The sequence below is a fragment of the Hemiscyllium ocellatum genome, chromosome 23 (genome assembly GCF_020745735.1).
Source record: "Hemiscyllium ocellatum isolate sHemOce1 chromosome 23, sHemOce1.pat.X.cur, whole genome shotgun sequence".
NCBI lineage: Eukaryota > Metazoa > Chordata > Chondrichthyes > Orectolobiformes > Hemiscylliidae > Hemiscyllium > Hemiscyllium ocellatum.
This window is the reverse complement of record NC_083423.1, coordinates 50,882,158-50,905,848: the sequence shown is the minus strand read 5'-3', so window position 1 is coordinate 50,905,848 and position 23,691 is coordinate 50,882,158. Positions and strand designations below refer to the sequence as shown.

The 23,691-nt window shown below is 41.9% G+C and overlaps 1 protein-coding gene across 3 annotated transcripts in view; it reads left to right on the top strand.

The window, feature by feature from the left end:
- Positions 1-253: 253 nt before the first annotated feature.
- recql (RecQ helicase-like) overlaps positions 254-23,691 on the top strand; it is a 48,257-nt gene continuing 24,819 nt past the window's right edge. For 2 of the 3 annotated variants that reach the window (XM_060842977.1, XM_060842979.1), the window contains exons 1-6: positions 254-309; positions 6,295-6,358; positions 9,618-9,815; positions 12,024-12,203; positions 13,225-13,331; positions 17,869-18,067. In XM_060842977.1, the coding sequence (XP_060698960.1) occupies positions 6,343-6,358; positions 9,618-9,815; positions 12,024-12,203; positions 13,225-13,331; positions 17,869-18,067 (700 nt within the window). In that variant the 5' untranslated portion in view covers positions 254-309; positions 6,295-6,342. The other variant, XM_060842978.1, reaches the window with a different exon arrangement.

Sequence of the window (23,691 nt, the reverse complement as noted above, 5' to 3'; positions counted from 1 at the left end):
AGCGTTTCGTATTGGGATTGACAGGGGAGGACCGCCTCTGATTGGAGAAGGGGCGGGGCCACGTGAGGTCGGCTGATTGTTGTCTTTGATTGGGGGACAGTCGGGATGCCATTTGAGTGTCGGGGGACGGACCGCGTTTCTATTGGCTCTGCGCCGCGCCTCTGGAACGGATGCGTGATGTTCCCGCCTCTGATTGGAGAAGGAGGTGAGCCGTTCTCATGATCGACAGGAGGATGTCCCGCCTCCTCACTGTGGGTGCGTCAGTCGCGGGAGCCGGACCAGGAGCAGCCGCAGTCACTTTCATCTCCGGTATGAATACCATGTGTAGAGACTCAGGCGGCCGGTAATGTCACCGCAATAATAACCCGGCCCGCGCTGTGCTCGTTGCTGTCGGTGATGGCGGAGCTGCGTTGATAGAGCAAGCGGGAGTATGAATTTCAAATAAAAACGGAACGTAGCTCTTGTCGGCGCATGACATCATGGAAAGGCGCTCTGAGTGTGATTGGCTGCCTGTTGACCAATAGCGAGAGACCCGGATGCTGATTGGCAAATGGGCAGTGGGAGTCAGGTTGATCCCTGCATCTGTAAGTGATTGATGGATCCAGTTAAATTGATGTGTCTCTGGAGAATAGGATGAGGCCACAGTTTTTTTAAGATTAGATTACTTACAGTGTGGAAACAGGCCCTTCGGCCCAACAAGACCACACCAACCCGCCGAAGCGTAACCTACATTTACCCCTTACCTAACACTACGGGCAATTTAGCATGGCCAATTCACCTGACCGCACATCTTCGGACTGTGGGAGGAAACCAGAGCACCCAGAGGAAACCCACGCAGACACGGGGAGAATGTGCAAACTCCACACAGTCGCCTCAGGGAATTGAACCCGGGTCTCTGGCGCTGAGGCAGCAGCGCTAACCACTGTGCCACCTTGCTGTCCACCACGTTCAGTTACAGTTAGACAATGGAGCTTCTGAAGGGCAGGGCAGCATTGTGGTGAGCACCACTGATGATGGACAGGCCAGAGCCAGTCACTGAGTGCAGTTCCCTGGAAAACTTGAGATTAGATTAGACTTACAGTGTGGAAACAGGCCCTTCGGCCCAACAAGTCCACACCGACCCGCCGAAGCGAAACCCACCCATACCCCTACATTTACCCCTTACCTAACACTACGGGCAATTTAGCATGGCCAATTCACCTGACCCGCACATCTTTGGACTGTGGGAGGAAACCGGAGCACCCAGAGGAAACCCACGCAGACACGGGGAGAACGTGCAAACTCCACACAGTCAGTCACCTGAGTCGGGAATTGAACCCGGGTCTCAGGTGCTGTGAGGCAGCAGTGCTAACCACTGTGCCACCGTGCAGCCCACCAGATGATGTGGAGGTGATGGTGCTGGACTGGCCAAAACTAGGAGGCACATGACAGCATGTTTATTTGAAATCACAAGCTTTTGGAAGCGCGCGCGCGCGCACACCCCACCCACCAAAATTAGGTGCAAAGGGAGAGAAGAGCACACAGTGTGTAGGCAGAGAGATCAAAAGATCGTACAATTGGTGTGAATGGAGTATCTGATCATAAGTCTTTCCAGGTGATCAAGAGTGTTAGATGGTGAGTAACGTGTCCGACAGTATAACAATATACTGTTCCAATAAGACACTTATTAAGCTTACATCAACTGAATTTGAAAGCCATACAGCTGCTGTCATCTTCTGTGACTTCACTCTTCCAGCTGCTGAATTCCCTGAGTCGTTGTCTTTCTTTTTAATGCGAGTATGTTTTATATGAAAAAGTACCTTTGATAGAGAGTGTTCCCTAATTTCTTGGATGTGTCTCATTGGCAGTAGCTCTCTCTCCAATTTTCAAAATGTCTGCATTTTTATATCCCCAACATTGGATTGTCTCGATGTTGGCAAAACAATAAACTCAAACTTGATTGGGTTTTAGTATCGTGGGGCATAATTCAAACTGATTATTGTTGACAACAACTTGAATTTAAACAGCAACCAAAACTCAGGTATCCATTTCACAGTCAAACGTGACATATTTTCAATTTTCCAGTATACTGTGGAACTGCCAGCTAGTCATATACACGGGTGCTTGTAATCTCTCAGTTCAGAACAGCATTCACTCTCTCTCAAAGGTACAGTGCATGCTTTGACTTCATAACAGTTTAATACTGCAGATCCTGGAAATCTGGAATAAAAACAGAAAGTACTGGAGATCTCAGCAGGTCTGGCGGATTCTATGGAGAGAAAATTGCTTAATATTTCTGGTCCCTATGACTCCTTTTCTTTGGAGAAGAATCATGCTGGACTCAACATTAACTCAGATTCTCTCTCCATGATGCTGCCATATCTGCTAATGTTTCTCCATCAGTTTCTGTTGCTATTGTAAATGAGTATTGCAAAATTAGACAATGTTTGGAATAGAGTGTTCAATTCTCGTCTCCCTGCTACAGGAAAGATGTTGTGAAGCTTGAAATGGTTCAGAAAAAATTTACAAGGATGTTGCCAGTGCTGGAAGGTTTGAGCTATAGGGAGAGGTTAAATAGACTGGGGCTATTTTCCAGGAATGTCAGAAAATGAGGCATGATGTTACAGAAGTTTATAAAATCATGACTGGCTTGGATAGGGTGATTTATCAAGGTCTTTGCCCTCAGGTAGGGGAGTCCAAAACTAGAGGACATAAGTTTAAGGTGAGATGGATAAGATTTTAAAGGGACCTAAGGGACAATGTTTTTCCATGCAGGGAATGGAACGAGCTGCCAGAGGGTATGTGGAGGCTGGATCACTTCCAGTATTTGAAAGACATCTGGATAGCCATATGAAAAAAGAAGGGTTTAAAGGGATATGGGCCAAATGCTGGCAAATGGGAAGAGATTAATTGAGGATATCTGGTCAGCATAAAGTTGAACTGAAGGGCCTGTTTCTGTACTGTACATCTATGACATCTGAGTCTCGGCCAACGGAGAGGTGGTAATATTGTTCACGCAACCTCCCCCTTTCATTCACTGTTGTCATCACACACTACTCCTGGTTCCACAGTCAAAGAGTTCCCTTGTCTTTTATTGCACAAGAGTTGGGTGCCATGATGGAAGTGTGAACAGGAAGACCCAGTTATCCAGCTGAAAATGTGTTGCTGGTCAAAGCACAGCAGGCCAGGCAGCATCTCAGGAGTTCTCTATTCCTGAGATGCTGCCTGGCCTGCTGTGCTTTGACCAGCAACACATTTTCAGCTGTGATCTCCAGCATCTGCAGACCTCATTTTTTACCAGTTATCCAGCTGTCAATTTAGAGCAAGGAGATAGGAGCTTTTTAGGTGATTGAGGGAAAGACTCATAATTTTTATTTATCCGTGGAATATCAGCATCACTAGGTGGGTAAACTTATTGGCCATCTCTAATTGGACTTGAGAAGGTAGTTGTGAGCTGCCTCTTTGAGCTGCTACAATCCATGTATCATAGGGACACCTACAGTGTTCTTGGAAAAGATGTTCCAGCATTTTACTGAGTGACCATGGAGGAGCTGCAATAACGTTTCCAAGTCAGAATGTTGTACAACTTTTGATTTGATTTGACTTGATTTATTATTGTCACGTGTACTGAGTTACAGTGAAAAGTATTGTTTGCATGCTAACCGGACATATCATACCTTACTTAAGTACATCAGGGTAATAGAACAGAATGCAGAATATAGTGTTATAGCTACAAAGTACATGCAGACAAAGATCAATCAGAAGTTGATAACAATTGGGAAGAGGCTGTTCATGAGTCTGTTGATACGTGTTTTCAAACTTTTGTATCTTCCGTTCGATGGAAGGGAGTGGGAGGGGACTTTAATGTTGTCTGCTTTCCCGAGGCAGAGGAAAGCGTAGATGCAGTCAATGGAAGGAAGGCTGGTTTTTGGGATGGACTGGGCTACATTCATAACTCTCTGTAATTTCTTGAGGTCTTGGGCAGATCAGTTGCCATACCAAACTGTGATGCATTGGGATAGGATCCTTTCTTTGGGTGCAACTATAATAATCAGTAGGAGTCATTGCAGACATGCGAATTTCCTTAGCCTTCTGAGGAAGTAGAGGAATTAGTGTGCTGTCTTGAGTATAGCATCGACATGGATGGACCAGGATAGAACATTGGTGATATTTACTCCTTTCGACCAACTCCACCACAACACCATTGATACGGGGGTTGGGGGGGGGGGGGGGGGGGGGGGTGGTGGTGGTTAGGGTGTAGGTTTGCTCACTGAGCTGTAGATTTGGTATCAAACCTACAGCTCAATGAGCAAACCTGCGCCCAAAACCTCAACCTCAGCTACAAACCTTCACAAACCTTGCAAAAACCATTGATACAGATGGGCTTTTCCTCCACACCACTTCCTGAAGTTCTTGTACAGTTCCTCTGTTTTGCTGACAGAAGGAGAGAGTGTTAGGTTGGAGGGAACCTGCAGGTGGCAATCTTCCCATGTATCTATAGCCTTTGTCTTTCTACATGGTAGAGATCACAGGTTTGGAAGGTGCAAGCGATGGAGCCTTGGTGAGTTACTGCAATGCATCTTGTAAATGGGTACACACTGATACTGAGAAATAAATAAATGTTGAAATTTCTGGATGGGGTGCCAATTAATAAAGCTGCAATGATCTGGATGATGGGGGGGGGGGGGGGGAAGGTGGTCAAGCTTCTTGAGTGGATATGCATTGGGAAGGCAGGAGGTGAATTACACATCACACAATTCCTAGCCTCTGACCTGCTTCTGCAACTGCAGTATTTATATGGCTGCTTAAGTTCAGTTTCTGATCACTGGTAATCCCCAGTATGTTGGTAATGATTTGGATTTCCAGTTGAAGCACTGTAACCTACAAGGCAACAGACCATGAACTGAAAAGTAAGATTAGGCTGCAAAAATTCTGTAAATTTCTATGATTTTTATACTGATGCATCTCATGAAATTGTTAGGAGAGTTACAAGCATTTATTTATAAGAGGGGTCATATTGGGCTCCATATTGACTGACTCCACCTTAAGTGATTTTAAAGCGGAGGTGGATAGACTAAGCGTGAGGATGAAAAACTTTGGGGCAGACAGGAGCATGAATTTAAGGTTACAGTCAAATCCAGCATGATGTTGAATGACCGAGTATACTCGATGAGCTGAACAGCCTATTTCTGCTGCTTATATGTATGTGTTGGTAGAACAGGTGACTGAATCACTGATTTCTAAAACTTTCCACCAGTAGGGTTCTCCTCGCATCATGTCTGGCTTTGAGTCACGTGATTGCTATGCTTAATTTAAAAAAACTCCTCATTGTACCAAATGATTATAGGATGCTAAAATGTCCTTGGCTTTGTTCCATTGATATATTTATTGAGTGTCTTTGGCTGTGAAGATAATCTATCCAAATTTAGCTTAAAGCTGGAACAAATGTAAGCATTCATGTGCTGAGAATTCCTAAGGAAGTTTCCTGTTAACTGGATATTCTGGGAAGGTTGACTCATTCTGCAGCAAAGCTCTTAACTGTTATAAGCCCTGGCCTTTTATGGCTGATTAGTGAATGAACAATGGCTAAAATTCATTTGAAGTTTGTGACGACAATTCAAAAATGTTTGTAATTGGAGGATCAATTTTTGTGTCCTACTTGTTAAATACTGAATCCTATAAGTCTCTAAATTTAAATATATATCAAGCTCCAAATTGTGCTCTGGCATTGGTTGGTTATTTCTGTGAGTTAACTCCTTTCTCTTCGCCTCAAACCCACCCCATCCCCAGTACACATACAATGCAACTAGGCACTCTCCAAGATTTTACTAGTTCTGGACAAATTAGACTTGTACCCTGCTTGGAGTGGCATGGGTCATTATATGAAGTGTAATTTCAAGTTGCTACTAATTTGCCTCAATCTTAGTCTGCAATTACTAACAGAGAAGGGCAATTGAGGATTTATGTAGCTACAAGGATCTCTGAACTGCCTTATGCAAGATCCAGAAATCGGGCAGGCAAAGGAAGTGGCAGTGCAAATAAAGTGGAATTATAAAATGTGCCACAGCTCTGACGTAACCACTCAGGCTGCAGTTTGTAATCTTCATTAGTCTGCACAACAACATGCTACCTACATTTGATAGTTGGGAAGCTAGGCTGTCACAGTGTATTTGTCAGATTTAGTATTTGAGATGAATACCTTACAGACTCTTTTAAGGTGAGTCTTTCATAAATATCTGTGAAAAGTCTGGTTTTCTTACAATTGCTATGTATTTTGTGCTCTAAGAATTCACTTGGTTGCATATTTTCTTATAGGTTTTTAAAGTGCACCAATATTTCTGAGGCGTGGTTACTATTTCAAGAATGGAGGAGGTTTCAGGTGAGTGTTGTCCTGTGATGTGTTTGATGTTCATGTCCTATATTCCAGGCTTGAATTCAGTTTCTTCAGTGTTGAATTTTAGTTTGAAAAGCCATTTCCTACACCAGCAAGTCAGTTTGATGGTGAACACGTCAACTCAGATTTATTTTTATGAAGAGGAATTGACATTGCAGAAAGTTGAGACTGACCAAAGTAAAGAGTTTATTCACAGCACTGTATGCACAAGTGCTGTATTTTGCAAAATATTAGTGCAGAGTTGGAAGTAAAGCAATGCTGTATTCTCTAATCCCATTAGTTGAACCTCAGCGTTGGGATTCTAAGGTTGCTGAATTTTCCAATTTTGAGTCCCTGCCGAGAAAAGATTCTTATCTGACCAGAACAAGGTGTATTCAAACATATTATAGAGTTGAAGGCATAAGTTTCTCATCTGCTGGATGCTTAGCCCCCGATAGGAAATTGCTAGGTTTCAGTGGTGCCATGAATCAATATGTAGGTGCCACAAATTATGATTGCTGGAGCCATAAAATGAAGTTTTTTGATTTCAAATCTTCGATCTTAGTTGTGCCATCAGCAAGAAGGAGCCTTTTTGTGCTTTTCAAGTAGTAAAAGCAGAGGAGAGGTTTTCCAGATCTCAATCTGTACAAGTCCAGTTTTAAAACCTCCTTTTGCCTCTGGCAGACTCCACCTTAAAGAAAAAAGTCAACATTATGAGTGAACTGACCTCATAGAACATTACAGCGCAGTACAGGTGCTTCAACCCTCGATTTTGCACTGACTTGTGAGACCAATCTGAAGCCCATCTAACCTACACTATTACATTCTCACTCTTTTGCCTATCCAACGACCATTTAAATGCCCTTGTAGTTGGTAAGTCTACTACTGTTGCAGACAGTGCATTCCATGCACTTACTATTCTGAGTAATGAAGCTACCTCTGACATCTGTCCTATATCTATCACCCCCTCAATTTTAAATTATGTCCCCTCATCGCCATCCAAGGAAAAATGCTCTCCCTGTCCACCCTATCTAACTCTCTGATTATCTTGTATGTCTCAATTAAGTCACCTCTCAACCTTCTTCTCTGTAACGAAAACAGCCTCAAGTCCCTCAGCCTTTCCTCGTAAGACTTTCCCTCTGTACCAGGCAACATCATAGTAAATCTCCTCTGAACCTTTTCCAAAGCTTCACATCCTTCCTATAATGCAGTGACCAGAACTGTATACAATACTCCAAGTGCAGTCACACCAGAATTTTGTACAGCTCATGGTTCTGAAACTCAATCCCTCTACCAATAAAAGCTAACACACCGTATGCCTTCTTAACAACCCTATCAACCTGAGTGACAACATTCAAGGATCTGTGTACTTGGACACAGAGTGCCTTCTGCTCATCTACACCACCAAGAATCTTACCATTAGCCCAGTCCTCTGCATTCCTGTTACTCCTTCCAAAGTGAATCACCTCACACTTTTCCGCCCAGCTCTGCAGCTTATCTATGTCCCTCTGTAATCTACAACATCCTTTGTCACTATCTACAACTCTACCGACCTTAGTTTCATCCACAAATTTACTGACCCATCCTTTTATGTCCTCATCCAGGTCATTTATAAAAATGACAAACAGAGTGGACCCAAAACAGATCCTTGCGGTACCCCACTAGTAACTGAACACCAGGGTGAATATTTCCCATCAACCACCACCCTCTGTCTTCTTTCAGCGAGCCAATTTCTGATCCAACCTGCTGAATCACTCTTAATCCCATGCCTCCCTATCTTGTGCAGTAACCTACTGTAGGGAACCTTATCAAATGCCTTACTGAAATCCATATACACCACATCAACTGCTTTATCCTCATCCACCTGTTTGGTCACCTTCTCAAAGAACTCAATAAGGTTTATGAGGCACGGCCTACCTTTCACAAAATCGTGTTGACTATCCCTAATCAACTTATTCCTTTCCAGATGATTATAAATCCTATCTCTTATAATCCTTTGCCCACAACTGAACTAAGGCTCACTAGTCTATCATTAGCAGGGTTGTTTCTATTCTCCTTCTTGAACAAGGGAACAACATTTGCTATCCTCCAGTCTTCTGGCACTATTCCTGTAGACAATGACAACATAAAGATCAAAGCCAAAGGCTTGGCAATCTCCTCCCTGGCTTCCCAGAGAATTCTAGGATAAATCCTATCATTTTGAAGTGATATAACTTTATTGACTTCGAAATAATGGAACAGTTGTAAAGATATGCAAGTACATTTCGTCCTACAGTGGGAAATATCATTTCAAGAGGATTGTGTCTTGATAAATGTGGATATGTTAATCCAGTGGATTATCTGGATCATTGTTTATTTTGGAATCGGATCATGACACAAATCTATTTGACAGTGAATTAATTTATTTTAAAGGAAGGGGATGCAAGGTGTTTATTTACAGATTATACAGACATGCAGGTTGGCAGTTCAAATCCTGGGGGCTGACCTTCCAACCCTCCCTTAACTCTAAGTGCACTTGAAAACTGTTGCAGCTGTCCAGAATAAGTTATTGCTGCATTTGGTGCACTGGGCATATTTCCCTGGCATGGTGTTACCTCTGGCTGTCCCCTTCCAGTCCTCTAAGCTGGCTAAAAGGGGCAAAATTGAGAGCGGAGTTACAGGCCTGGCTGCCAGCTTTGCAGCATTGCCTCCAAAATCAACTTATTCCTGGCATTCACTTTGAAGGGAAAGAGGGAAATCATTTGGCTTTTGGTCATCTTAACATGATTATTCTCCAATATATGGGAGGTTGCCCACCACGCTCAGCTAGTGTAGGTGCACTCTTGTTTTGTTACCTAGCTGCTGGGAAGGATAGGAACATCTCAGACCTGCCCTTGTAGTACTAGACTGTATGGGACGCCTCCAGGGAACTACAGCAATCCTGGGTCCACACTGCTGTGTGTCCCTAAGATTCTCACTGGAGCAAAGGCCTGGAAAACTGGCTGCTTGTGAATTAGTTGTTTAGCTCGCTGTTAGATTGACCTGAACCAGTGTTTCCTGGTTTATTAATTAAAGTCTTGTTAGATTTGTGTATGTACAACAGCACGTCCCATTGCAGAAACATCACTGTAAAATTATATTTCAAAATTTAAAACAGCATCAATAATATTTATTTATTTATTTATATCCCTTTTCAAATTTATGTAAACACTTGTCATTTGCATTTGGTTTTAATGATATTAGCAGAATCCATCAGAATCTTGATTAAAAATTGCATTTGATGTAGATCTGGAGGAGCAGTTGGCATCCGTTTCCAGTGAGATTCAAGCCTTAGGGCTCCAGATTCAGGAACTTCTGGAGAGGCAGCAGTTACTGGTTGAAAAGGAGCAGGTACTAAAGAAGAAGATAGAATCGTTGTCTGCGGATGACGGGGCTGGATCAAGTGCAACACTTGCCATGTCTGTGGAGGACTGGAACAAGAGAGGTCAGTGAAATCTATTCAAATCAGATCGGATCCACTTCTGTTTAAAGAATTTTAAGCAAAGAAGGATACACTTCATATGGCATTTTTTCAAGCCCTAAGGACATCCCAAAGCATCCCACAGCTAATGTACTTCAGTGTGGTCGTTGCTGTATTGTGTCAAATTCTGCAATCCATCTGCACACAGCAAACTCTCCCAAAGCAATGAGACAGTGGGTGTAACCCATTTAGGTTATTGCATGCAGTTTTGATTAGCGTATTAGACAACTGAGTACAGAGGTATTGAAGGAGTTTCTGAAAAATTTTAGAAGGCTGATTCTAGAAATGCTTGGGTATACATGTCAGGAAAGAATAGACAGACTGTGTCTTTTTGCTCTTAAACGTAAGATAGCTGAGGGGTAATGTAATACATTTAATTTTTGATAGAATGGGTGCAGAGAGAATGCTTTCTCTTGTGGGGAGCAGTGTAAGTTGAGCATGATTTGATATAAAGTAGTCACCAAGAAATCCAATAGGGAAGGTGGAAGAAACTGCTTCACCAAAGAATGTGAAGGTCACTACCACAGGGAGTGGTTGAAGTGAATAGCATAGATGTTTTTTTGAAGGGAACCTAAATAAGCATATGAGGGAGACAGAAATAACAGTAGGGTTAAATAAAGGAAGATGGGGGAAGGCTCTAGTGTGGCATAAATACTGGAATGTAGTGATTGGGCTTAATAATTTATTTCTGTGCCATACCTCCTGTGTAAGCATACTTAATTATTGAATAATCTAAATGTAATTGTTTGAAATATAAATATTAACAGTAACATCTTTGAATAGTGACACGGGATCTTTTCTGTTCAGCTGAATGAGTAGATTGAGTCTGTGTAATGTCTACTGAAAGATTGGCATCTGGAAGTTCTAAAGTAGTGTGCTAGACCCAATTATATAATTGAGGTCTTAGACATGGCCCTTGAACCCACAATCTTCTGACTTAGAGGAGGGAGTGGTATCGATTCTCCAAATATTCAGTTTGTTTTAAGATCACCTCAGTTGCAACTGCTAGCCCATTTTTAACCAACCTCTGAAATTCAGCACTCAGCTGAATTTGTTTCATTGTAAAGAAAGGTTTGAATATTTAGGCTCAAGAATAGTTGAGGTGTGGTGATCTGAGGAATTAATTCAATACCATGAAATATTTGGTTTCATGAAAGATTGTAACTGCTTTACCAGTCATTATAAACGAAGGAGAAAGTGAGGTCTGCAGATGCTGGAGATGAGAGCTGAAAATGTGTTGCTGAAAAAGCACAGCAGGCCAGGCAGCATCCAAGGAACAGGAAATTTGACGTTTCGGGCATAAGCATAAACGAAGGGGATGGAGTCTCAGGAAGGCACCAGAATAATGAGAAGAGACGTAAGGAAGTTAGAAACACAGCATACAAATTCCAAGAATTTGGAGAGCAAGAAAATGCCAACTGGTCTATCAAACCTAACCCACACACCTTGATATAGAGTCATAGAGTTGTACAGCATGGAAACGGGCCGTTTGGTCCAATTCATCCATGCTGATCAGATTCATCTAAATTAATCTAGTCTCATTCGTCAACATTTGGCCTGCTTCCATGCTGTAAAGATTCTATGATATGATGATATCTAGAAAATCATGACCAGACACTTTTTTAATCCCTGGGCTACGTTATAATTTCCCAGGATTGCCTCTCCCACACTTGCATGTCATCATGGTAAAACTAGTGGAATGGCCTGCTGTAAATGAGCCAAGGAGATGGCTTCTGGCAGTTTACGAAGCAGTTCAGCCCTTCTCCTTATTTAACCACAAGGAAAGCAAAACTTTTTAAAGAAAACCAATATCATATACACTTCACTGTTGACTGTCCTGGCTTGCACGTGTATTGCACCAGTGAAGCACCATTCTCATCTGAGGACTTGAAATCTCAAACATGTAAGTTAAAACTAATAATGTTACTAACTTGGATAAGCTAGCTTCAAATTAATAGCAAATAGCTGAAGAAATGCTAGCACATGTTCAAAAATATTCTCTATAGAGATTATAGTGCAAAGATATCTGATTATTGGTTAGGTTGGAAATTTTATTGATATGTAATTCCTGAATTGGATGTTTATTATTTATAGATTAACATTGATGCGTGCTCAGTAGTTTGTTTGGCAAATGTAGCTAACAGGTATGGTTTACCTTTCATTCCTGACCAGATTTTCCATGGTCACAGAAGGTGGATGAGACTTTGAAGAGTGTATTTAAACTGCAAACCTTCCGACCATTGCAACTTCAGGCCATCAATGTTACAATGTCGGAGAAGGATATCTTTCTGATAATGCCGACAGGTGGTGGGAAGAGCTTGTGCTATGAGCTGCCAGCTGTCTGCTCCAGTGGTACGTACTGCAAATTGCTGATGTCACCTATCCCAGTAATTAAGTATTTTATGTAGCTCCAAATTCATTTATAACATTATCAGTTATACTCTTCGCCACTCTTTGAGCTTTGAAGAAACATTTCAAGAGCTTTGTCATGTGAATTGTTTTAAATCTAGTTTTTCTTTGCTTTTTCCTGGTTCAGACCAATTGTGTTAAAGTGATAATTGCTGCTCACTTTAGAGAAACTGGCTTGGGAATGTTATAAGGAAAATACTTGGATTAAATTAGCATCTTAAGGGGTGGCACAGTGGCTCAGTGGTTAGCACTACTACCTCACCGTGCCAGGGACCCGGGTTCAATTCTAGCCTCCGGCAACTGTCTGTGTGAAGTTTGCATATTCTCCCTGTGTCTGCGTGGGTTTTCTCCGGGTGCTCTGGTTTCCTCCCAAAATCCAAACAATGTGCAAATTAGGTGAATTGGCCATGCTAAATTGCCCATGGTAGGTTGTGTAGGTTAGGTGCATGAGTCAGTGGTAAATGTAGAGTAATAGGTATGGGGAATGGATCTTGTTGGGTTACTCTTCGGAGGTGAAAATGTGTTGCTGGAAAAGCGCAGCAGGTCAGGCAGCATCCAAGGAGCAGGAGAATCAACGTTTCGGGCATGAGCCCTTCAGGAAAGAAGAACTCTTCAGAGGGTTGATGTGGACTTGTTGGACCAAATGGTCTGTTTCCACACTGTAGGGATTCTAGGATTTGATCTTTTATAGCTGCAGGAGGCTCCCAAATCTTTAACAGCTGGATCTGCAGCATGAAGAAAGTTAATCTAATTTCAAAAGTATAATGATTAATCTTTGTGATGGTAGTGATTTTTGTCCTTTACATATGTAATTATGGATGAGTTATCACTTCTTGCTCTAAATGACACTATTCATAGTTAAGGCACATTCTTGGTTCAATTTCTTTTCATTGTAATGTCTACAAAATGTTGAGGGTGGAAGAAAGCTGATGTTTTGCAATTAATTGCTCTTTTGTTTGATTAGGATTCACTCTGGTAATCTGTCCCTTAATTTCATTGATGGAAGATCAACTAATGGTCCTCGAACAATTAGGTATTGCATCGACAATGCTGAATTCCAATAGTACTAAGGTAAGAACAAAATACTTAGGCAGAGTCTCTATCTTCAGATTTTAATTATTGAATAGACAAGGTCTTTCTCCTGGGGTGGAGGAGTCCAGAACTATAAGGCAGAGGTTTAGGGTGAGAGGGGAAAGATTTAAAAGGAACCTAAGGGGCAATTTTTTCACGCAGAGGGTGGTGCGTGTATGGAATGAGCTGCCAGAGGAAGTAGTGCAGGCTTGTACAATTACAACACTTAAAAGGCATCTAGATGGGTATATACATTGGAAGGGTTTAGAGGGACATGGGCCAAGTGCTGGCAAGTGGAACTAGGTTAATTTCGGATATCTAGTCGGCATGGACAAGTTGGACCAAAGGATCTATTTTTTGGCTGTATATTTCTATGACAGTATGACTTAGTAAAAGTTAAATTTACAAGGTTTTACTTTTCCTTTCTACTTATTTTATTTCTCTTATTTTAATCTTTTCATTTTTTTTGCACTGGATTTCACATTGAATTACAAATTCTCACAGTTAATTATTTAGACTTGGCACTTCTCATGTACAGTTTGTCTGTCTGCTTGATTAAGGAGAGAAACATTTGCTTGCCCTGCTCACATAGTTCTGAGATTTTCCCTAGAGACAGTGCAGTTTTTGGAAATTGAGTAACAGCAACTTACCATGCATAAACCCATAAGTCTCTGGACAAGTGTAAGTATGACAACTGGCTGGCACGTTTAGTGCACCACTGATTACTGTGTTTCATTGTTATTGACGAGATTGGAATGGCCCACTGCATTTCTTCAAATCCAGCCTTATAATCTTTTACATCCAGAGATAGACATATGTATTTTGACTTTGTAAAATATATAAATATTAGTATTGTTTTGTTTGATATGGCCAATAAAGTTAACTGGAACTGGATTAGAGCTATACTGACTGACTTCTTCAGGTGGACTTCAACCCCAAACAATGTTTTGGAGAATGATACCTGGCTAAAAGGATCAAATCATGAAGGCATGAAACTCTCTTGAAATCTTGTGAGTATAGAAGATTGAGGGTGATCTGATTGAAACTTCTAAAATGTTTTAATTATTTGAAAGGTTAAGTAGATGCAAACATTTTTTTTCCTCAGAATGAGAACAGTCTTAGATTTTCAAATTGTAGAATTTAAAGGTAATAACAGGAAGCAGTTCTTCCCACAAAGGGTGATTGAAGTCCTAAATCTGTTTCCTGTTTAAAAAGACTGAAGTTGAGTTTGAGAGAATGCTTGCTAAATGGGGACTTTGAGGCCAAATTGGGCAACCGTAGAGTTGAAGAACAGATTTAACTGCATGTTGAAATAGGCTCTAGAGGCTGAATGGCCAAATACTGTTGCTAAATTCAGCATTTTTCAGCTTTTCAAACAAAGTTTAGAAAGAGAAAAATGTACTCAGCACCTATGCATCTAGCTGTTTAGTTCAATTGTGCATGTCACATAGTTGTTCATTTGGACTGAAAGACTGTGACTAGTGGTTTTCTGCAGGGGTTGGTGCTGGGTCCACTTTTTTGTTCATTGTTTATATAAGTGATTTGGATGAGAATTTAGGAGGCATGGTTCGTAAGTTTGTGGATGACACCAAAGTTGGTGGAATATTTGAAAGTGAAGACGGTTACCAAAGATTACAAAGTGATCTTGATCAATTGGGCCAGCAGGCTGAGGAATGGCAGATGGAGTTCAATTTGGATAAATGTGAAGTATTGCATTTTGGTAAAACAAACAGGGGCAGGACTTATGCAGTTAATAGTAGGGACCTGGATAAGATTGTCAGAGACACCTAGAGAATCAGGTATATAGTTATTCGGAAGTTGCATCACACATATAGACTGGGTAGTTAAGGCATTTAGTATGTTTGCCTTCATGCTTAGACCATTGAGTATGGGAGTTGGGACATCATGTTGAGGTTGTAAAGGATGTTGGTGAGGCCACTTTTGAAGTACTGTGTGTAATTCTAGTTGCCCTGCTATAGGAAGGATATTATTAAATTGGAGTGAATTCAGAGAAGCTTTGCCTGGATTTTGCTGGCACTGAAGGGTTTGAGATATAAGGATAAGCTGGATAGGCGGGCATGTTTTTCACTGGCTGACCTTGCAAAGTTTATAAAATCATCTTTTTTCCAGAATGGGGGAGTTCAAAACTAGGGGGCATATTTTTTAAGGTGAGACGAGAAAGATTTGTGGGCGGCACGGTGGCACAGTTGTTAGCACTGCTGCCTCATAGCGCCAGAGACCCGGGTTCAATTCCCACCTCAGGCGACTGACTGTGTGGAGTTTGCACATTCTCCCCGTGTCTGCGTGGGTTTCCTCCGGGTGCTCCGGTTTCCTCCCACAATCACAAAGATATGCGGGCCAGGTGAACTGCCCATAGTGTTAGATAAGGGGTAAATGTAGGGGTATGGGTGGGTTGCGCTTCGGCGGGTCGGTGTGGACTTGTTGGGCCGAAGAGCCTGTTTCCACACTGTAAGTAATCTAATCTAATCTAATCTAATTTAAAACGGACTTGAAGGACAATCTTTTCACGCAGGGAGTGGCCAGAGGAAGTGATAAATGTTCCAAGTTTTAGAAGACATTTGGATAAGTATATGAATAGGAAATATCTGGGGGAATATGAGCCAAATGGAGGCAAGTGGGACTAATTTAGTTTGGGAAGCATGATTGGCATAGCCGAGTTGGACCGAAGGGCCTGTTTCTGTGTGCTGTATGACTCTAATTGTGTGTCAGATTCATAACAATGTCGTGTACAATGTGCTACTTGTTTTCAATATTACAAGTGTCTTGTGAATTGTAAACACAACCTTTTTTTTCTGTACTTATCTAACATATAATTGCACCAATTTTGTATGATCTTCTTGGTGTAATCTGTAAGATGTTTCAGAATGGTTCACTGATGTTACACTTTTAGATGAACCCTGCAGTTTACGATTTGATCTTCACTAGTAATGTGTCATAGAGTCACAGTGGTTTAACATTACAGAAAGAGGCTCTTTGGCCCATCATGTCCATGCAGCTCATCATACATTCGTCCATTTTAATCCAGTTTTCCAGCACATGGCCCATAGCCTTCTATGCTATGGTGTTTCTAGCTTACATTTAAGTAGTTCTTAAATGTCTTGAGGGTCTCCACCTCTATCACCCTTATAGGCAGTGAGTTCGAAATAGCCGCAACCTTCTGGTTGTAAAGAATTTTTTCCTCCAATCGCATCTAAACCTCCTGAACCTTCCCTTAAAATTGTGCCTTCTGGTTATTAACTGTCCTACGAAGAGGAAAGTTTTCTATTTACCTACCATGTCTGTGCTCTTCAGAACCTTACAGCAGAGAAGGCTACGGGAGGATTAAAACGAAAATAAATCCTAGCCTGTCTAGACTGAATAGTCTTCTTATCTAAATTTCTCCAGCCCAGGCAACATCCTGGTGAATCTCTTCTGCACCGTCTCCAGTGCAATCACTTCCTTCCTACAGTATGGTGACCAGAACTGCAGAGAATATTCCAGCTGTGGCCTAACTAAATACAACTCCACTATAATATACTCGTTCTTGTATTCAGTGCCTTGACTAATAAAGGAAAGTATCCAATATTTCTGTGTAACCACCATATCTACCCGTCCTGCTGCCTTCAAGGATTATGAGCAAACACACCAAGGTTCCTCTGATCCTCTTGTGTTTGTTAGAATCTTACCCTTCAATATATACTTTCCTACATTATTAGTCCTCCCAAAATGTATTAAATTCTATTTTCCTCCATTCAGATGTTTTGACAAACCTGTCTATATTGTCCTATAGTCTGAGCCTTTTCTCTTCACGGTTTACCACACTACCAATTTCATGTTATCTTTGAACTGACTATCATATTTTCTACATTCATGTCTAGATCATTAATGAACACTACAAACAGCATGGGACCGAGCACCAAATGCTGTTGTACATCACTAGATATAGACTTCCAGACTCAAAAATATCCTTTAATCATCGCCCTCTGCTTCCTGCCACAAAGCAGTAATGAGTTCCATTGGTTATTGCTGAAAAAGGACAGATTTAGACAGAACCTTTTGTCATTGGGACAATTTGCAAGTATACCAATTTACTTGTAAATAACTATAATTATTGAGTATAATTATTCAGTGTTACACAGTATAAATATTGATTTTTCTCTTTACATTTGTTGTTCCTATGAATTATCCTGATGAGTCCTTCAACAAAATGTTTTTTTTTTGGCAGTACTTCAGTTTACTCCTGCTATAATTGATTATTGACTTTCATTCCAGTTCAACAACAACACAGACTTTGAGTGCCCTAAAATGGGAACATATAGGCAGCAATTGTGTTGTGGAATTTATGTCGATCTTCGAGTTGTGATTGCTAACCGCTTCTGAAGATATATTTGGCTTACTATTTTCTATAATTTGGAAACAAGGTTTATTACCATCTTCTCCTTGCCCCCTGCTTCTTCCCCTTACCCACCTCCACCTGAAGTGACATTTGGCTTCTGTTGTACAGTAGACTTTTCAGAGTAAATATCTCTTTTTATAGGAACATATAAAGTGGGTCCATGATGAAATGCTGAACAAGTCTTCCAAGCTGAAGCTTCTGTATGTGACTCCAGAGAAGATTGCTAAAAGTAAAGTCTTCATGTCCAAGCTGGAAAAGGCATACAATGCAGGATGCCTGACGCGTATTGCTGTAGATGAGGTTCATTGTTGCAGTCAATGGGGTCATGATTTCAGACCTGGTGAGTACTAATGTTTTCAAATTGGAAGGTACCCTACATATAGTATATACATTCATGTGTATGTATGTGTGCAAAATGTGGGAGTATATGTCACTTAAATTATTCCACTTGAACAGGTTGGGGGAGGACTGGGATTGTGAATTTAAACTATTTAAGAAAGCAAATAGATTGGATATAGGCAGTTTCTTTTCACAGAGTAGTGAGTAGCCAGAATTTATTGCCAACTGTTGTCTGGTTGTTGGTTTTCCACATTGCCTTCAAGAAGGTGGAGAGCAGTTTCATCACTGGGGCAGAGATTATGTTATGTAGAACGTGAGTGTCTTTATAGATAACTCTTGAGTCATGTCGTTTTCATTACTTTTGATTAATAGCAGGGAGGGTAAGGGAGGTTTGGAGAAGAATTTGCTGGAGTATCTCTCCTAAGCTTTGGCATTGCCTCTGAGGATGTTGGATGGGTGGGGTTTATTGGAGAGGCTGTATTTAGCCATGACGCTACAATACGTGCAGAGTAGGCTTGATGGACTTTGCTTGCCTGTCACCTTTGTATGTTCTGATGTTTGTCAGAGTCCCAAAGGAATACATCTGCAGCTTTGTACTTTCCATAATGGGGTATATATCAATAAATGAGACAATACATATTGAATTTAGGCAGCAGCACATAACTCCGTATTCCACATAAGGAAGGAACTTGTATTTATATAACATTTTGTTACAGTGTTAGATAGTGAAGCGTAGTCACTGTTAATACATAGATAAATGTCGCAGCCAATTTGAGCATAGCAAGGCGTTACACAAAGCAAATGAGCTGAATGATTGGTTAACCTGTACTTTTTAGGAAAGAGTTTTGTTAGCTAATTTGAGGAAGGAACAATCACCTGGACAGAAGATAGTTTTAATATCCTATTCAAGAGGTGGAACCTATAATAATGCAGCCTTCCCTCAACCTGGCATTTGAAGACATGGCCCAATTAGTCTTCTACCAACTACTCCTATATGGTTTAAATAGTGTACAGTAAAATTGAAACAGTTTAATCTATATACATATCAAACTTTTAAGGCTAAACTGCTCCAATTATGGGAAGGTAATTTTGACCGTTGAAGGATGATTTTAAATGAACAATATCAGATTGTCCACTTGTTCTAAACGTTTTGATTTTCCTTTTTACAATGCAATTCTCACTTGTTTGAAATTGTTAATAGTAACTTCAATTTTGTCAAGTTTCTATTACTACTGACAAATTAACAACTGCCTCACAAACAGTTGCTGGGCCAGTTTTGATGGACCAGTATTGGTATGACTAGGTTACCCCAAAATCGTTACCTCTTTTAGGGTAACTCTCATCTATATATTTTATTTATTTATTTATTTATTCACACACACATATTATATATATATATAGGAAAGAAACAGACAAGCCAAATAAACTAAATCAGCGAAAACCTTTCCGACCAAATAAAAATGCTAATTTATCCAACTCTCGACCAGTTGATAATTGCAATTGGCCTTGAGCTTGGAGGCAAGCGCCATATAGTCTGTTTTGCAGGCCCACCTGGGCACAGAGAATGCTGTCTCTGTAAAGAAGATAAGCAAGAAAACCTGATACCAGACCTACCAAGCCACAAGCCATGGTCATCTTGTACTGTAAATTAGAATATTTGTCAAGCCCATGATGGCCGCCTCCTTCAAAGACCGCAATTTACCCTCAGACGTGGTTGACGATACTCTCCACCGTATCTCCTCCACTTCCCGCTCCTCCGCCCTTGAACCCCGCCCCTCCAATTGCCACCAGGACAGAACCCCACTGGTCCTCACCTACCACCTCACCAACCTCCAGTTACATCGTATCATCCTTCGTCATTTCCGCCACCTCCAAACAGATCCCACCACCAAGGATATATTTCCCTCCCCTCCCCTATCAGCATTCCGGAAAGACTACTCCCTCCGCAACTCCCTTTCAGATCCACACCCCCCACCGACCCAATCTCCGCACCTTCCCCTGTAACCGCAAGAAATGCAAAATTTGCTCCCACACCTCCCTCCAAGGCCCCAAGGGATCCTTCCATGTCCGTCACAAATTCTCTCTCACACACACACACACACACACACTTTACTGCACCCGATGTGTCCTCCTCTACATTGGGGAGACAGGCCGACTACTTGCGGAACGTTTCAGAGAATGCCTCTGAGACAACCGCACCAACCAACCCAACTGCCCTGTGGTTGAACACTTCAACTCCCCCTCCCACTCCACCAAGGACATGCAGGTCCTTGGCCTCCTCCATCGCCAGACCATGGCAACACGATGCCTGGAGGAAGAGCTCCTCATCTTCCGCCTAGGAACCCTCCATCCACAAGGGACAAATGCAGATTTCTCCAGCTTCCTCATTTCCCCTCCCCCCACCTTATCTCAGTCCCAACCCTCGGACTCAGCACCGCCTTCTTGACCTGCAATCTTCTTCCTGACCTCTCCACCCCCACCCCTTCTCCGACCGATCACCGTCACCTTAACCTCCTCCCACCTATCGCATTCCCAACGCCCCTCCTCCCTACCTTTTATCTTAGCCTGCTTGGCACACCCTCCTCATTCCTGAAGAAAGTCTTATGCCCGAAACGTCGATTCTCCTGCTCCTTGGATGCTGCCTGACCTGCTGTGCTTTTACAGCAACACATTTTTCAAGCCCATGATCAGACAGTCGGTATGATTGAATGACAAGATGCAGATACTTTTTCGCAGCAACATTTATGGCTGTTGACCCCTTCAAGATGAACCTTTAGTGAGAAACCGATTGTTGTCCACAGCCTTAGACTTTACTTAGTATATTTGCTCACATCATGTACTGTACCCTCATGTTAAAAGAGGTTCTTAAAAACATTGTGCTTTGGATTCAGCCATTTTTCATGGCAGAGAACTCCACAGGTTCACTACTCTTTGGCTGAAGAAGTTTCTACTCCTCTTATTCCTAAATGCCCTACCCTGTATCCTTAAGGTGTGACCCCTGGCCTGGACTCCCCAGTCATCAGGCATATCATTCCTACATTTATCCTGTTCGAATTTGATGAGTTTATATGAAATCTCCCCTCATTCTTCTAAATACCAATGGATATTATTCCAAACTGATTCGGTGTCTCTTCATACATCAGTCCTGCCAATCCCAAGGACCAGTCTGGTAAACTTTATTGCACCCCTTCCGTAGCCAGAACATTTTTCCTCCAGTAAGGAGATTAGAACTGTGTGCAGTACTCCAGGTGTGGTCTCACCAAAGCTCCGTATTTTTGTTTTATTCATTCATGGATGTAGCTAAACTTGCATTTATTGTCCATCCCTAATTGCCCAGAGGGCATCAAAATATCCCTGCTCCTTGAATCCCCTCTCTCCATGAAGGCAACATGCCATTGACCTTTTTCACCACCAGCTGCACCTGCATGCTTGTTTTCAGCAACTGGTGTACAAGGACACCCAGGTCTCATTGCACCTCCCCCTTTCCCAGTCTGTCACCATTTGGATAATAATCTATCTTCTGACACTGAGGGTACTCAAACTGACTCCAGATTGCATGAATTTTCCTGGCATCAGACCAAACATGGGCAAGGAAATCTGATTACGTTGTATTGCCCTTGCAACCATCCTGAACAACAACTGGGGAAAGCATGGAGGGTGACAAAGGTGCAGATTTTACTTTGGGTAAGGGACTTCAGTGTGCTTCTCCAGGAGTGGCTTGGGAGCAGCACAACAGACCAAGCCAGTCCTGACTTAAAGAGCATAATTGCTTGACTGAGTACGCAGCAGTGACCCGACAAGAGGGAACCCCATACTTGGCCTTATTCTCACCAATCTGTCTGCTGCGGATACCACTGTCCATATGCACTTCAAACAGATTTAGGAACTCAAGACTAGATATCCATGATGTGCTATTGGATACCAGCAGCAGAACTTTCAATCTGCAACCTCCTGGGCTGGCATATCTCCCATTCCAGCATAACTGGGATCAACCCCCCTTCTATAAAGAGTGCAGCAGGGCATGCCAGGATTGCGCCAGCCACATGTGAAAATGGGTTGCATCGGCAGCAAATGAAAGACAGGGCTAAGCAATTCCATAACCAATGAATCCGATCTAAGCTTTGCGGTTCTGCCATATCCAATCGTAAATGGCAGTGGATGATTAAACATTTCACTGAAAGATGAGGGTCCAGAGTTACATCATCTTTAATAATTAGCACATCAGTGGAAAAGGCAAGGCTGAAGCTTTTGTAACATCTGAATATCAACCTGAAGTACCAAATAGATGATTGATCTTGACCTCCTCTGGCAATCTCAGTGTCACAATGTCTTCAGCTCATTCATTTTACTTCACATGATATCAAGAAGTTGCAGAAGGCACTAGATACTGCACAGGCAATGAGAGCTGACAGTATTCTGGCATTAGTACTGAAGACTTGAGCTCATGAACTTGTTGTCCCCCGGTAATCTGAACCAAACAGGTATTGACTCGACAATATGGAAAATTGCCTATGTGTGTCCTGTCTGCAAAAAGCAGAACAATTCAAATTTAGCAACTTACTACTGCAACAATCTACTCTATATTATCAGTAAACTGGTTGCTGTGGTCATCAACTGTGCTATTAAGCAGCAGTTGCTTAGCAATAACCTGATCACTGATGCTTAGTTAGGTTTCTGCTAGGACTGCTAATTATAGCCTTGGTTCAAACATGGACAAAATAATGGAATTCTAGCAGTGGAAACTTACACCCACTGACACCACGTTTGAGCAAGTGTGTTATCAAGGAGGCAAATTAGAGTCAGTGGGAATCAATGGGAAGACGATGCTGTTTGGAGTCTTATCTTGTGCAGAGGAAGATTGCTGTGGTCGTTGGAGGTCAGTCATCTCAGCTGCAGGACATCGCTGCAGGGGTTCCTCAGAGTAGTATATTTGAGGCACAGCCATGTTCAGTTGCCTCAGCACCTCCTTCAATCATATGGTCAGAAATAGGGATGTTCACTGCAGAATGTTCTGCACCATTTACAACTCCTCAGATACTGAAGTGATTTATGTCCAAATGTAGCAAGACCTGGACAATAGTCTGGGGCTGATAAGTGGTGAATGACATTCACATCATAAAAATTCCATGCAATGATCACTTCCAAAAAGGGAGAATGTAACCATTGGCCCTTGACATTCAAAGGCATTACCATCACTGAATCCCCCGCTATCAACATCTTACCATTGGTCAGAAACTGAACTGGACTAGTCATACAAATAATGTGGTTACAGAAGTAAATCAGAGGCTAGGAGTCCTGCATTAAATAACTGACAGCCGACCTCCTCCAAAACTCCTGTTGCACTCCAGGAGGTGTAAATCTGGAATATGATAGAACATTTGCAACGTGGTTGGATGAGTGGAACTCCAGCAATGTTCTAAACTTAAAAAAAAGCACCTGTTTGATTAGCACCCCATTCTTCATGTTCAACATTCTCTCTCTTCCAACACCAATATACAGGAGCAGTAAGATGTATTGCAGAAAGTCAGCAAGGTACCTTCAACAATACCTTCCAAAGCCACAGCCACTACCATCTAGAAGGGCAGGACAGGACAGGACAGGAGTAAATAAGAAATACCATCATCC